Here is a 16,409-nt window from a genome sequence, read left to right on the forward strand (position 1 = left end):
GAGGACTCAGGCCAGGCAAGTCCCCCTCCTTCCAGGTGAAACAGCTGGCAGGTACGCTGTCCCGCAGACCCCTCACCAGCCACCAACTGCCTGCGGCCGTCTGCTAGAAGGGGCCAGGGAGGATGTGGGCACCCGGAGGTCTCGGCTTCCAGGTGGCCACTCCTGTCCCTGCACAGCCCCACGAGGCCACCTCTGATGTGGCCGCACAGTCCTGCTCCCGCAGGCTCCCCTGGCCTGTAGGCTCTGGGGCCCGGTGACTTGCGAAGCCCTCCAAGCTCCCTGACTGACCTGCCGCAGCCCCCACACGTGCACCAGGAGCCACCAGGAAGCCCGCTCACTCCCCTCCCATCCCAAGCCCTCCCCTTTGTGAAGCCCCAGCCGTTGGCTGGTGTCGCACCCCCCCCCCCGACCCTGCCCTCTTCCCACGCCCCTCAAGGGGCGCAGCAGCCACAGCACTAAAACCGGTTTTTCCTCCAATTCCCTGCACCTTGCTGAGGGCCACCAACACCTGGGAGCCATGGGAGCCCCCTCCCCACCTCCGAAGACACATGTGCCTGCCACATGCTGCCATCTCCTGCGAGTCGACCTGTGCTCCCCGGCCCCAGCCCCTCCGTCCACACAGCCCCCCAGGGAAGCCTGCCTTCTTCCACATTTCCGCTTAGCAGTCGGGGTGCAGACACGATAAAGCAAAGGGGACCATTGATGCAAAATTCAGGGAGTGGGCGGGCAGGGAGCCTGATGGGGAGATGGGGAGGGGCCGCTGGTAATGTTCCCCTGAAGCTGCTTTGACCTGCACGCACACACGCACACACAGTAACTTGTAATAACACGTTCCCTCTCTCACTGCCCCTAGAGTTTCTGACACCCAGGCTATGCTGGGACCCAACTGCACCCCTGCCCCTGCCTCCGCTCCCCTCCGCGCCGCCTGGGCCCCTTGCACACCCAGTGCCCCCACCTCAGGGCCCACGCACACCCATCTCCGGTCTCCTCCGCAGGAAGAGACTTCCTCCCCATCATCACCGTGCTCCACTCCCGCTACCTTCAAATCTCAGCTCAAACTCTAGTTCCACAGCAGAACGGAGCCCCGACTTCACCAATACCAGTTCAGCCGGAACCACCTGCTCACATGCCACACGAGCCGCGTGTCACGCATGTCGAGGACAGGCCTGGACTGCACGCCTGCACGGCCACTCTGCCCAACACCCAGCAAGTGCTGCGTGGCCCAGAGGCACCAAGGAGGTTTTCCTTCGTTAACAGACATTTTTAGAGCACCTTTAGGTAAGGAAGACTCAGGGAAGGGCCACGCACCGTACACCCTGCTCGGCAGCGCGACACTGGTATCCGTGGGCTGCCTCGTTCTGACACATCGTGGTTCCCGAGTAGCGCCCACATTTTACGTTAGGGTTCCCTCTACGTGTTCACGTACGAGGACATACACCCACCCCCACAGCGTCACGCACAACAACAGTCTCACTGCCCTAAACATCCTTTGGTCCTCCTGTTCGTCCCTCCACGGACGTTTTCCCGTCTCCACAGTTCCGCCTCTTCCAGACGTCACGCAGCTGGAATCCTTTTCAGATGAGCTTCTTTCACTCTGTGAATGCAGTCAGGGTTCACCCATGTCTCTCCAGGACTTGACAGCCCCCCCACCTTTTTTTTTTTTTTTTTTACCACTGAAGAACATTCCATTGCCTGGAGGCCCACAGCGTAGTTACTGGGTCACCCGATTCCAGATGTCAGCGTTAGGAACACAGCTGCTGTCTACGACGTGAGCAGAGTTCCGTGTGGACGGAAGGTTTTAACTTCTCTAGGAAAACACCTAGGAGGGTGACTGCTGGGACCTGATGGTAAGAGAACGAGCAGTTTCCCAGGAAGCCATCCTCTGCGCCCCGGCCGCCCTGCTTCCTCTCCCGCACGGGCCGCCGTCGGCGCTCCGGACGAGGCCGCTCTGACGAGCGTGCGGCGGGAGCTCGTCCGCGGTTTACTGATGAGGCGGGGAAGACCGCACGCGACGCCTCAGACTCACTGGGCCTCGGTTTCACTCGCGCAGCTTGGAGCAAAAACACCAGGATCGCTCGGGCCTACGTCTCCACTCACAGCCCTGAGGTGGGCGTGCCCCTAGCAGCGTGTCCCAGCAATGATTCGGAAGCACTGCCAGGTCTACGCCGCATGGCTCACCCAGCAGCCACACGCTGCTGACAACTCCGCTCCGGCGGGTCTCGAGTGCGCCTGAATGCAGACTGGGGACTCTGGTGGGCGCGGTGGGCACCATGTACATGGGCGGAAAGCACAACATCATACCTTCTTTAGGTCCCCGGTCCCAACACCATGTTTCTGACAAATAAATTCCTACAAAATAAAGACTAAATTTCACCTGTAAATGATTTTAAACACCCATCTAAGAACAGATAGTTTCTGGGGGCCCACTCTGCAAAGACAGTATGGACTGGAGGCCATTTTTCACCCTAAAAAGGACCACACGCTGCGCAAACCAGGCCTCCCAGCCCTGTGTGCAGCAGCCCCCCCATCAATGCAACACCCAGGCACCTGTGTGGGGGGCAGAGGCTTCCGCGATGCCACAGGGGACCCAGGCTTGAAGAAGATGCTGGAACCCAGCAGCCCTGCCCAGTGCCGGTCCACCTGAGCTGGGCCGGGCCAGGAAGGTTTTACTTTGGAAGACACAGGTCCCTGAGGCCCAGTGGAGACCCTCATATCGCGGTTCTGGGCTACCACCTCAATTCCAACCAGGTTGAGAAATTTCTGGTTAGAGCCAACTCTCCCCATCTTCACTCCCGACAGCCTCCGAGGGGCCAGTACGATGCCTACGAGGTCTATGAGGCTACACGTATTCTAGTTTCTAAGATGATTAATACCGACAGGGTCTAACAAATGAGAAAGTTATGTTCCAACGCTGGTGGTTCAAAATTCTGAATGTGTCTTCCGGGAGAATAATGTAACAGACCAAGGTCAGGGAACACCATTTCGGACCTACCTACTGCTTACAAAACCATTCTTATGGAAAATATGTCTTGGGTTCGAACTTGGGATGCAGAGAAAGCCTCTCCCCAATTCCAAGTTGCTCCTCCTAGGCTCTCCGTTCCCCACTCAGCACCACAGCGGGAGCCTGTCTCCAGGTTACCGTTTCTTTACACTTGTCAGAAAGCAGAACAGCAGAGGCAGCTGTGTGTGACTCGGGTCCCCGCCGGCCCCACGTGGGGAGCGTGCACCTGGAAATGCGCCTGCCTTCCCAGTCTTGCCCTGACCTCTGTTCCCGGTCACCACACGCTTCAGGCCACACTCCTGCCACCCCACACTCTCCGCTGCCCCAAACCCCCCGCCCGCAGCTACGGTCTCTGCCACAGTCACAAGCGCCAGGACTGCTGCAGAGAAGCCTGCCCAGCCTGCCTGCTGGGAAGTATCACCCCAAACACCTCAACCTCTTCACCAGCCCACTAACGTTCTCCAAAACCCACTGAGAGGAAGCGAAGCTGAACCCCAGGAGTGTCACCTTCATCCTGAAAATGCTCACCTCACACGTTGCTCGATGACTTAAGAACACGGAAGCACTTTGTGTGACACGACGGGTTTTTCAGAAACTCAGCCCCAAAGCTGATGTAAAGCCCATCCTGCCTCCCCTGCACAGTCAGCCGGCCGGCAGCTCAGACCAGCACCGAGCACCAGCTAGCGCTTCTCTCCGTCCGGACCCTCCCGCCTCCCCTTCCTGAGTCGACGTTCTCGGCCCCGGCGCACGCACCGCAGCGGCCGTCCAACTGCCGAGCCTGCCATGCCACACGAGGACCAGCGTCGGGGCAGACGCACAAAAGGCAAGGACACCGGCTGCGGGCCCCTCCCGTCTTCTGCAGAAACCCCCCCGCCCCCGCCCCGAGAACAAGAACAGCGTCTGCCCTGTCACAGAGCGTGTCTCACACACTCTCCGTGCACACGCGTGTCCAGGCAGCCGCCGCCGTGACCAGGAAGCCTGAGGCCAGAAGCAGCGGGGTCAGCTTGCTCGCCCCTGGCGTCAGACCCTGCCTGTCACCTATCTCAGCAGTGTCCACGGCCCCAAGGAACCCATCCAGCCACGTCACCCTCTGTCCGGCAGAGTGACCCCAAACCACGCTCCTCTCACTGTCCTGGTTCAACTGCTCTTTCTGGATTAAATCACTTGGTCAAATACCTTCCCACAGGGGCATGCGGGTAAAGGTGGCCAGTGGGGCCCCGGCTGCCCCAGACCTGACACTGCTAGGAAAGGGGCAGAAGCAGTGTGCAGAGAGCTAAAGCAAGGTGCTGAGGCACGATGGCGGGTGGCTGATGGCCTTGGACGGCGACACTCAGAAGCTGCAGTGTCCCAGGCACAGGAGGACAAGCCCCGCCCTCCTCGGACACTCGGGCACCCGAGAGACTGCCACCAGTAGCCAGCGCTCACCTGGGACCCTCAGGCCCTCCCCACACACGGCAGCGCCATGCATGAGCAGGCCGACAACCGCACCACGTAAGGGACAACTGTCTGGGACGTTCTGACCCTGGCATGAATCTTCTGAAACCAGTAAACCACCCCAGGAACACGGAGGCGGACAGCACAGCCTCTCAGAACTCTATGGCCCTGGGCCCAGAGAGAGGCCACTGGACTCAGGAAGAAGTCTGGCACGTGCACTAAGGGCTTCACAGCCTCCCATGAGAGGATCACTACCAGTCAGGTTGCAGGCAAACGGCTTATAATTATTTTTATGGCCCAATTTCAAATGAGCCAAATTTGGTCTTTCACAGAAACAAAAAAAACCCAGGTAACTAAAGAGAAGGCAGCCATCGACTTTTCTGAAGCGGTCCAGAGGGCCTCTCCGCAGGGCACACCTGGGCGCCTCCCGGCCCACCCCAGCCCCCAGGTCTGTTTCTCCCGCTCCTCAGTCCCTGCGGGGCCCCCCGTGCCATCGCCCAGGGGCTCCCCGTAACTGCGGACCGCCGAGACCACCGGACCTGGGTCGGAGTCCCTCCGAGGACGGCGCGTCAGCGCCCGCCCGGGGGCTTTGACGGACTTACCTAAGTAGCGTGGCGGGTGAAATGCCATCGGCTTGCTAGTCGCTGAGTAATAGCCAATCGCTCTCTTAAATCGAATAACTTTGTCATCTGTTCTAGACTGAAATAAACGTACGAAAACCTTTGTAAATCACACGCCACCGGTCATATGCACGAACATGCTTTCACAATTCAGCACATGTGTCATAACCTGCAGCTTTCAAGTTACTAACAGAATAACATGAAACTCTTCCAGGAAAATCAACGCATCAAACGCTACCCAGAGGGACTCCTGGCGCACAGTCAGGAGAGCCGGGCCTGCTATGCCGCCCGCGGGGCCCCGGCTCCCCCGGCCAGCTTCTCCTGCTGCCGGGAGAGGCTTTCCCTCCCATCTCCCGCAAATGGGGCAGGGGTTCCAGCTTTCCAGAGAGGCAGAGGTCACATCAACCTCACGTCTTCTATTAGCCCCGACCCACTGACATTCCTCTCCAGAAAAAGGAAGAAGACATTCCTGACCATCTCCTGAAGGGGATGGACAAGTCATGTGCAGAAGTCTACTCGGCCCACATGACAGGTCTGTCTTCTTAGGAGAAACGTACTGAACATGATGGAGAATCTGGGAGCAGCAGACCTCACAGATGTCCTTCCGAGCAGGAGGGGAGGCCGGGAGCCAGGTGAGGGGCCCCTGCCAGACCCATCCCCACCGCGCACGGTGCTCCAAGCCCACGCCTGTACCTGAGAATGCTGGAACACATCTTTAGCTACGGCATCCAAGTCCGAGGGGTCCTGGATGTTGCGGACGTAGTCGGCCACGGCCTTGATCACCACGTCGCAGGGCGGCAGGACTAGCTGGTGAGCCCGGACCTGCGGAACAAGCGGACAGGTCAGTACTCAAATCCCGTGTGCAGGGCCCTGAAGCCGCAGGTGGCATTTCCTTACACGACACGGCCCCTCAGCACCCTGACACGAGTCTCAGCCCCAAGACTGGGGTGGAGGCCCAAGCCTCAGCTCCCTTCAACTATTAAGTGCAAGCCAGACACTTGCACCCAGCACGGCCACACACAACTGGCAGCCACGCGCGGCTTCCCACATGGCTGCGGCCGGGCTCCCGTCAACCCCGTCCCCACCGCAGCGAACACGCCTCGAGAGGCTGGGGCGGCAGGCACTTCTGTTCTTCCCGCACAGCCAACGGGAGGCAGTGCTGGGCGCACCCCAGGAAAGCAGGGTCCCTGCCTGTTGGTGCTGAGGGCCACGTCCGGTGAGAGACACACGGAATAAGTGTCAGAATGGTATCCTGTCCCAGAAGAGCAGATCCCACAAAAAGTAAACAGATTAAAAGAAAGGTTTCAGGCTCTTTCATGAAAACTAAAAAACTATGGAAAAAGATTCAATTTTAGCTATAACTACAGGCCCTTCTCTGAGAAACAAAGATGAGTCAGTTGCTAAGCATGTTTCTGGAAATTAAAAAAACTCAAACGACAGCATGAAGTGACCTTTATTTCCTGTATGTAGCCACAACGACCCGTGCCTCCAGAGCTGTCCGCTGCTGCCCACCAGCGTGTGACCGTCCCGGTGCGCCGGTGTCACCACGCGGTCCTCCAGGGTGCCCAGGGAGCAGGGCAGCTGGCTTCGGAGGCGAGGAGTGAGGAAGGGCCACGAGCCATGGAGTGTAGTGGCCCCAGAGGCTGGAAGAGGCAGGAAACACCCTTCCAGAGTTTCCAGAAGGAGTGTGGCCTGCTGACACCTTGATTTAGCCCAGTGAGACCGACCTTGAGCCTCTGACCTCTAGCACCATGAGGTAACAAATCTGAGTGAAGGCACAACACACACACACACACACACACACACACACACACACACAAAACAAGAAAATCAGAACACCTGAGCCTGAGCACAGACAGTGGAAGAAACACCAGAAAGCCGTTTACACTTTCAAGGCATCAAGAAAACCTTCAAGACGCGCACGCTATGCGCACACACTACATTCACTCTCCTATTACACAAGCAACAGGTTTTCTGGAAGCACCAGTCCCCACGTCTGAGTGGAGGTTCTCAGGCACCAGTGCGCCGGTCGTCAGGGCCCATCAGGTCCATCCCGGCACGAGGCCCGCAGACAGCCACCACACGTCTGTGAACACAGATCACATGCTCAGTCCTGGCATCCAAGCCCCACGTGGAAATGAAAGCCCACCAGCTCGCATGTGCCCTGCGGGGACGAACCCCACAAACAGCAGGTCCCAGCCAGTCCGGATGCAATGCAAGCCCTGTGTGCTCTCCCGCTTCCGGGGTGTCCGGTCCCCCGCAGGGCAGGAGCAGGGGCCAGCTGGCGGCAGCCCGGGAGAGAGGAGTCAGAACAGAAGCCCCACGCTGTCTTCATGAAACATCTTCCCCTCGGTGAACGCGCACGCGGGGACAGGGACATCCATGCCTGTGCGGCGTGGGGCTGGCCGAGCAGGTGCAACTCCGATCAGACCACAGTGGCAGGCTGGCTGCAGTGCCAGGGCCGGACAGACGGAACAGACCGATGACAACATGGTGAGAACAGAATGAATGCGATATAAAAATGGACAAAACATGAAGGGCTACTCACCCCTCCCTCCCTGCCCCCCCCACCCGGGGAGGGGCACCAGGGCGGCACAGGCCAGCTCTCCTCGGTGTGCACCAGGCTTCCCGCCTCAGCGAAGGGGACCATCTGTCACTGTCATTCCTGTGGACATCCCTGGTCTGCTCCCGCCCCTGGGCAAACAGATGCTACCAGGGAAGGGCTCCGGAGGCTGCCAGAGGCGGGGCGAAGTCCCCCCCGCCTGCCACCCTCACTCCAGCAGCCCTGGCCAGACCCAGGGGACGGCATGATGCCCGCTCGGCTCGGGGCACACACGGGGGCCTTGGGGCACGCAAGAGGCTTTAATTTGGCTCAGGAAGAAAGAGCATACAAAGTAACTTCTAAAACTCAGATGACACTGTTATAACCTCAAAACACTGATTGAGATGATAGAATTCTCAAAAGGATTTAACACAGAATTCCTTTTAGTAGCAAGATTCCTGGTACATTTAAATATGGATATAGTCCAATTCGTTAAACTTCTAACACTCTTGACAATGTACAACTTGTACTTTCCTTAAAAACCTTCCCATGGCGTTGGGGCCCCTGGGTGGCTCAGTCTGTCGAGCATCCAATTCTTGATTTCAGCTCAGCTCAGATCTCATGGTTTGTGGGTTCCATCTCCATGTCGGGCTCTGAGCTGACAGCGTGGATGGAGCCTGCTTGGAATTTTCTCTTGCCCTCTCTCTGCCCCTCCCTGGCTCTGGCTCTGGCGCTCATGCGCGGCACGCTTTCTCTCTCTCTCTCTCTCTCTCTCTCTCTCTCTCTCTGTCTCCTTCTCAAAACCAACATTTAAAAAGAATAAGAAGAAAAAATTAAGAAAAAGAAAAACCTGGTCCTGGCACATATGGGAGAAATCACAGGTTCCTATGGGCTGGCAAACTGAGCACTGAGAGAACCAACCCAATGGAGAAGGAAGAAGACACGGGCCGCCCCAAGTCTGGCCCACGGCTCTCGAGATCTACACAGGCCCCCCCCCCCCACACACACGAAGGGATCTCTGCAGACACTCAGCTGGTAAAAAAGCACATCAGGACTTGCTGACCCTCAAAAAGCACCACCGCGGTAAGTGGCTAAATCCTCCCGAAGCAGCTCTGGAAGAGCACGAGGCTCCCGGACACTGCGGCAGGAGAGTCACAGCAATCCGTCCCTGTCCATCTCTAAGTCAAAACTAACACTCAAACCACACAAATGAAATGTTTGCCCCTTGGCGATAGGCTTCAAAATATTTTAATGAAAGCCCTACTTCTCCTTCTTTTTTTGTTTTTTAATGTTTATTTATTTTTATAAGAGAGAGACAGAGCATGAGCAGGGGAGGGTCAAAGAGAGAGGGAGACACTGAATCCGAAGCAGGCTCCAGGCCCTGAGCTGTCAGCACAGAGCCTGATGCGGGGCTCGAACTCACAAACTGCAAGATCACGAGCTGAGCTGAAGTCAGATGCTCAACCGACTGAGCCACCCAGGCACCCCGCTATGCTACTAATTCAAGGGCCAGAAGAGTTAGCAGCTGACGTCAAGAAAAGACCCTCTTCCCGCCCCTAAAAAAAAAATGAGGATCTCACTGCAGAATTAACTTTAAGTTGCCACATTCCAGTGTCTTGCTACTTATGTGGGTCTGTCATGTCATTACACTGCAAAACATCAAACATTTTCCCACAAATTCACTTAAAGACACAAAGCAGGGGCATCTGGGCGGCTCAGTCGGTTAAGCATCCAACTCCCGACTTCGGCTCGGGTCGCGATTTTGCAGTCTGCGAGAGCGAGCCCCACAATTCAGGAGATTGAGCGGAGCCTACACGGGACTCGCTGGCCCCGCCCCCCCCGCCCCCGTTTGTGGTCTCACCCAAAATCAATAAAACATTAAAAAAAAAAAATGACACAATGCAGTTACCACATGACATTTCAAATGTTAAATCTGTTATGTCACAGCAGCAAAGGATTCCACTAAAACCCAAGGATCTCTCCCAGATGGATGCTGATTCCACTAACGGCTCCTCCAACACGTTCTGAAATGTGCCACCAGAAAGGATCACGTCACAGGGCCCTAAGTTTCCCGGGAGGGAATAAAACCTTCCCACTGAAACAGCAGCTCCCTTCCAAAGGGGACAGCACGCTGGCAGGGGAGTGTCCTGCGGGCCAGGGCTTCGGCCACCCTGTGCAGACACCGGGCATCCCGCGTGGTCTGTCACAGTGACGAAGGGAAGCTGGCCGTGCCAACCGCCATTTCTCTCACGAGGTCAAGACAGTGGCCCGAGTTCCATTTCTGCACACCTCCTGCCTCGGTTCTTGTGGTTTCAATCCCATTCGCGGTTTCTGTTCGCTTTTTAAAACAAGGAAAATGGGTGTTCTTCAAATCTACAGATTATATTTTTGTGCTGGATACCAACTTTCTCCTTTGTAGAGAACCGATACTCTCGCTGAGAACTGCCCTCCACTCCGGCTGTCTTCTGTGCGCCTCTCGCCGGCACGCCGACAGGAGCGCACACGCGTCCCCAGCGCCCCACGCCGAGGGGCGCTCCGAGAGCCGCGCGGCAAGGCCTCTCGGCCGCGTCTTCAGGAAACGAGCATCAGCATTCTGACGCTCGGTCTCGCTGAGCAGGTTTTTATACGCCAGCTTCTTAATACGAAAATGTGCCCCACACATCCCGGGAACTAGTCACAGACATGTGCGCATGTGCCGCTGAACGCCGGGCTGCGCGGTGCTGGAGGCCTGGGCAACAGAAACGACAGTGAAGTTCGAGAATCTTTATACAGAGGGGGGGACATATCTGGGGGGCTCAGTCAGGTAAGCATCCTACTTCAGCTCAGGTCATGGATCTCAGAGCTCATGAGTTCGAGCCCCCGCATCGGGCTCTGCGCAGACAGCTCAGAGCCTGGAGCGTGTTTCAGATTCTGCCCCTCCTGTGCTTACACTATCTCTCTCTCTCTCTCAAATATAAAAATAAACACTAAAAAAATGTTTTAAGTAATCTTTATCCTGTTTCCTTCATACAGAATAGATGATCCGGGGCTACTAAAGTCTTTGTTTATATTGACGGGACTTTGAAACCCTCAGACGCCTGCCGAAACAAGAAGGCACCTGCGGACTTGCACGAAGAGCCGCCCCGCTGCCTCCAGCGCAAGTATTTACAAAGTACATGTGAAAATGTCCAGAGTGGCCGCTGGACGGGGAGATGGGTACATGTAGCCTGACAATGTTGGACTCCGTGGCATAATAAACGATATGGTTTGTGTCTTAAAATGTTTTTTTTATCAAGATACTTAGAAAACATAAATGTTAGAAATCCAAATACTTGAAAGTGAAGCAAAGATAAAAATATACAAATTACAACAGATTTGTGTTTGTTTTATTTGAAAAACACTGTAGTTACATTTTTATTCTGCTAAAAATTATACCATCATATTATGTCAAAATTCACTGGTATTTTATTTTGCTTTTAAAAATCTTATAGCATGCTACTAGGGATTAGGAAATAACATCAACATTTTCAAGACATTTTACATGAAGTATTTACATAGGTACAATGCTAGCTACCGTTTTGGTTAGTCTGAAATAAATTTTGACGAAGTGAAAAAAACAAGAACAAAAAAATCCTTCATGAAGCTCTCTCAGCTTGTGTCCAAACTTTGCAGAAATGCACCCATCCACCATTACGTCTCGCAAGCTTGCAGCTATTCAATTCTGTATCCTCTCGTCCAGCTAACTGCTCAACGTGAGGCCATGAGCAAACCAGAACGCACACCACTGTTACGTCACCTGCCAGGACGGGGGACTGTCGTGGCCCCTCAGGCCCCCTCAGGCCGGTGGCCATCGAGCATCGGGCTTGAGTTCTGAGACCCACATCAATTCCCACGGACTCACGCGCTAACCGAATAAACGCACCGCAAAACCAGCATTCTGGGGCCCAGTGCTGCGCCCCCCACACGACCTCCTGGTCGCGCTGGAGCACAGGGGAGAGGAAGTCACAGTGCCACATGACGGCTCTGCTTTAGCAGAGCCCGAGCTCTCCATCACCATTAGGGAAGCCGCAGAGCGTGAGGACGGCGCATTCGGAGCAGCGCCCCAACGCCCTGATGTCACAGGCTCACGTTCTTGCCAGAGACACCTGCTGGCCAGGCTCCAGGAGGCCCCTCGGAGGACCACACGGAGAAACATCACTACATTCCGCCACGCAAAGGGAGCCACGCAAAGACCCGGCCCAGGAGAGATATGAGGTCAGGTATCGCCAGACGTGGGAAGGTGGCATCTGAGGGCCAAGGGCTCCGCACACAGCTGGGCAGCGCCACCAGAGGCAGTCAGGAAGGGCAGGGCAGGGTAAGGAAGAGTCAGACGGGACGCAGGAGGGCTGAGAATCAGAGACGCCCGCAAACTCCACCCTGGACCTCCCAGGACCAGCTGGCATCGCTCTCTGAGAAACAGCATACAGGGGATAAACCCACGTCGACCAGCTGTTGGGCCACATCTGGTGTGCAGAGGGAGATGCCCTGGTGGATGGGGGGGGAACACACGCTGCAGTCCGGGAAGGGATCTCACTGGACACTGGGTCCACTGGACAGTTGTCAACACAGGGACTGTGGCCGAAAGCCTCAAACCAGATGAGACGTGCCAGAAAGCATGAGGCCACAGAACGGCGCGGGTGGACCCCACGGAACCCACACGCAACAGGAGTCGGGGAGGGGACAAGGCACATGAGGCCCACAGAACCACGCTGGGGTCCAGAAAGCAAGGCAGGGATTCGCAGGGGTGAGGAGAGCAAGGGCCTGAGGGTTGACTGTTTCATGCCCCAGGGAGGTGAAAGCCATTCATTAATTCATGGATGTCAACTGCGTCCTCAGTGGCCCTTAGAAAAAGGCCAACTGTGGCAGCCCAAATTCAGGGCAGCGTTAAGCTGACAGGTACATTACTAGACGCCATCCTCAGCAGATGGGGGGAACAGGGAGCCAGCTGGGCGTGGGGAAGACTGGGGCACATACACAAACTGAGGGCCATGAGAGCAAAGGGGAGACAGGACTGGGTATGCAGGGCCGTGGACGAGAACCCAGCACAGACCAGCCTTGGACCAAAACCAGGCCGTGGCCGTGGGCCTGGCTGTGGGAATGGGCAGCAGGGGTGGCCCCAGCAGGGGGTGAAGGGCCTCTAAGTAGGGGCAGTGAAACCAGGAGAGCCCGGAAGCCAGCGATGCACGTGTATGACACGTTCAGGAGGGAGGTGACCCTGCAGACACTGGCGGCCCGGTCCACGCTGGGAGCCGTGGTTCTCAAATCCGTGTTCCGGAGGTATTTTCTGTGCAGTAACACCCATCAGCCTTGGGCAGACGGCTCACTGCGTTCCGAGGAAGGCAGATCTCACTGGGGCCGCCCCCCAGCTCGGAAGGAGCCCTCCCCCCACCCCACAGCAGGTGCCCTTCCCAGCCGGCCTCAGGCAGCGGCCGCCCTCCGCTTCCTCCCCGAGCGCCACCCTTCCTAGGCGCACACAGGAGTCTGAGTTTCCTGTCTGGTGCCTGTCATTTCCCTGAAGAGACGCCTGTCCCTTCCCTGCTCCCAGGCCTCCCTGTGTGAGCTTCACCCGCCGACCACGGGGTAGGTCTGAGGCTCTGAGGGCCACACAGCAAGTGCTTCCGTCCAGGTGGCCGCTCTGCTGTATCCCCAGCAGTCACCTGTCAGGAGCGGCGGCGGCCTGTGCTGGTGGTCCCACGGCCACACTCTCATGACTCGGAGGACCTCTGAACATTCCGGAAAATGCCTGTTGAAACTCCCCGCCCCCCATCTTTTCTGGCTAGGTTGTATCTTCTTACTGTGCTGTCCTTTACAAATTCTGGACACCGGTCCTTTACCAGAGGCACACATTGTTCCTTTGCCTCAGCCACTTGCTTTTTATGCTCTGCACTAAGCAATCTTTGCCTCAACGAAAGTCACAAAGGTCTCCTTCTCACGTTTCCTCTGGAGTTGATTTTTATACTCTTGTCACTTTTGCACAGGGAGGTCCAGTTACTAAAGACACTAGTCCTTCCCCCTTCGGACACAAGTGGCTGACCACATGTCCAGCCCCGCTGGGCTCTGCCGCACTCCACTGGCCCAGGGACCGGCCCGCGTCAGGACGGCACCTCGACGGTTAGCACGGCCTCACGGGGAGACGGGAAGCCCTCCAGCTGTTTTCCTTCTCAGCACTTTTGTTGAATATTACGCGGTTTCAATTTCTACAAAGAAAAGGCTTGCTAGGATTCTGATAGGGAAGTAGTAAGATCTAAGTCTTTGAATCTGAGAGCACAGCACCTCTTTCCATCTGTTCTAGTCCTTCCTCAGCCTCGATGGTACACTGTCGCCGCCGTCAGGTCAGGTGTGCGGGTCTCGGCAGGGACCTCGCCGCCTACGGCTCCTGTCGAAGGAGGAGGGGGAGCTGCACAGCCGGCTTGGGAGGGCCCACCGGCAGGTCCAGGCTCCCTGGGAAGCGAGACCCCGACAGGTGAGCGGCGGGCCCCCCAGGGGCCCAGGAGCCGGTGTCAGCACGAGAACACCATGAGCAGCAGGCGGTGGTGAGGCAGGGTGGGGGCAGGGGAGTTTACAAGGGGAGACAGAGCTCTTCTTGGACAAGACCCAGGGCAGGACTCTGGGCCAAGAGGACGTGTGGCCAAGCTGTCTGGCTGCTCTCATGCACTGAGCTCACAAGGGCTCTGCAAGGTAAATGGGAAGACTGGCAAGGTCCCCCAAGGCTCTTTTTTTTTTTTTTTTTTTTTTTTGGATACAGAGGGAGACAGAGCATGAGAGGGGGAGGGGCAGAGAGAGAAGGAGACACAGAGCCTGACGCAGGGCTCAAACCCACGAACATGAGATCTGACCTGAGCCGAAGCCGGAGGCTTAACCGACTGAGCCACCCAGGCGCCCCCCCCCCACCCGCCAAGGCTCTTCTAAACAACAGAAAGTGACAAAGTAGAGTCACTAGGAGCAGTGAAAGGTGGTACTTAGATGAACTGAATCTCAAAAAAATTATCAAAGAGCCACATCAAGAAATTTTTTAAAAGCACAATCCACAGGATGGGAGAAAGTATTGGCAAATCACATGTCTGGTGACAGACGTGTACCCAGAATACAAAAGAAAAATTAAAAAAGACACACACACACACACACACACACACACACACACACACACACCCCTCTTACAACTCAATAATAAAAAGACAACCCAATTCGAAAGTAGACTAAGGACTTGAACAGACATTTACCCAAAGAAGATAACCAAATGGTCAGGGAGCAGAGAAGAGATCCTCAACATCATTACTCATCAGAGAAATGCAAATCAGAACCACATCACACCCACTGGGACGGCTAAAAATAAAAGGGCCAATAACAAGGGCCGGCGAGGAGGCGGGGAAACCAGAGACCCCACGCGCTGCCAGGAGGCGGTGAGCGGTGGTCGCTAAGGAGAGCACCCTGGTGGCGCCTCCGGCAGCCGAGCACAGCGCTCTCCACAGCCGGCAATTCCGGCCCCAGGCACACACCTGGAGAAAGGGAAGCGGGTCCAAACAGACGTGTGCCCACACGTTCAGAGCAGAGAACTTTGGGTTAAATTCCGCAGGTAAAATTTAAGACGAACATTCCTGATGTGACCTGGCACGTCATGCTGGTGTCCAGCCGCCTCGGTGAGAGGTAGTGCTGGCTGAAGGAAGGCAGGGTATTCGAGTCAGAAAGGAGGACATGCACAGGCTAACGTGGACAGAGCACTGCGAGAGGCGGAGGGAGCCCCGCGCAGGAAGTGGGACTTGGGGGACACCGGCACTGCCTGCTGACAACTGGGGCATGGTGCTGAGCACAGAACAGAGGCCCGTCAACCACGGGGGAGACTCGTGTGTGCGAGAGGTCTGGGGACGGGAAAGGACAGCACACACTTGCAAACGGGTGGACAAGGGGCTCCATGGCAGGAGGTACCTGGGGATCAGAACAACTGATGAGCATAAAAACTCCAAATGCATGAATACGAACATGAAGTTTAGGAATACAAAAACCACTAAAATGATGGTCCAACCTAAAAACATTTTTAAAATTAAAACAAGTAAATGCTTACTGAAAATAAACATTCCACCACTTACTAGGACTCAAAATCATAGAGCAGTAACAAATCAAAAAGCACATTAAAGAAAGAGAGCCCACTCAGCACATGCTTATGGCCCGGGGGTACTCCCAGCCCAAAGTCCCACCCCTGGTTCTGGAATTTTCCATCATATAACATGGCCTCCTGCTGTGAACACAAATGAAGTATTCCTCACTTCCAAATCAAATCTGAGAAACATGATGCCAGCACGTCTTCGCACGGGGACGAAAGAACCGAAAAGGCCCCAGCCTAGCTGCTTCGCCTCCTCTTTTCAACCACCCGAGGGGGAGTCCAGGTCCTGAGTGTGACCAGCAAGGCCCTCTCAGCCCGGAGAGCACCGCCCTGATCGGCACAGAGCTCTGCTCCCCTCTCGGCCCGCAGCCGGCCCGTCTGCACTGCGCCGCACCCACAGGCCCACCCCGGAGGCGCTCTCCTAAGACCGGAGCCTTGGCAGGGCGGAGGCGGAGGGCTGTGGTGCTCCACGGCAAGGGGTGCTCCGAGCTCACGAGGGAGCGGGACATGGAAGGGCAGCACGTGCACCTGGGGACACAGTTCGGATGCCCACGAGAAGCGTGCACACACAGACTGCTAAAATCAGGAAAAAGGCTTACACACAGCAACTCGCCGAAGTCCCAAGTCACCTGGTTACTTTCGCAAGTGGGAGGAAGCAGACAGGGTACGGACAGTGGGACCCAGCAGCGGTGTTCT

The 16,409-nt window shown here is 56.3% G+C and overlaps 1 protein-coding gene across 2 annotated transcripts in view; it reads right to left on the reverse strand.

Moving 5' to 3' along the window:
• FAM120A (family with sequence similarity 120A) overlaps positions 1–16,409 on the reverse strand; it is an 84,940-nt gene that overhangs the window by 47,922 nt on the left and 20,609 nt on the right. For both annotated transcript variants that reach the window (XM_029921087.1, XM_029921086.1), the window contains exons 4-5: positions 5,749–5,877; positions 5,038–5,134 (exon numbers count right to left, since the gene is read on the reverse strand). In XM_029921087.1, the coding sequence (XP_029776947.1) occupies positions 5,038–5,134; positions 5,749–5,877 (226 nt within the window). The remainder of the gene's footprint in view (positions 1–5,037; positions 5,135–5,748; positions 5,878–16,409) is intronic.

This window comes from Suricata suricatta, chromosome 13 (assembly GCF_006229205.1).
Source record: "Suricata suricatta isolate VVHF042 chromosome 13, meerkat_22Aug2017_6uvM2_HiC, whole genome shotgun sequence".
In the NCBI taxonomy this organism is placed as follows: Eukaryota; Metazoa; Chordata; class Mammalia; order Carnivora; family Herpestidae; genus Suricata; species Suricata suricatta.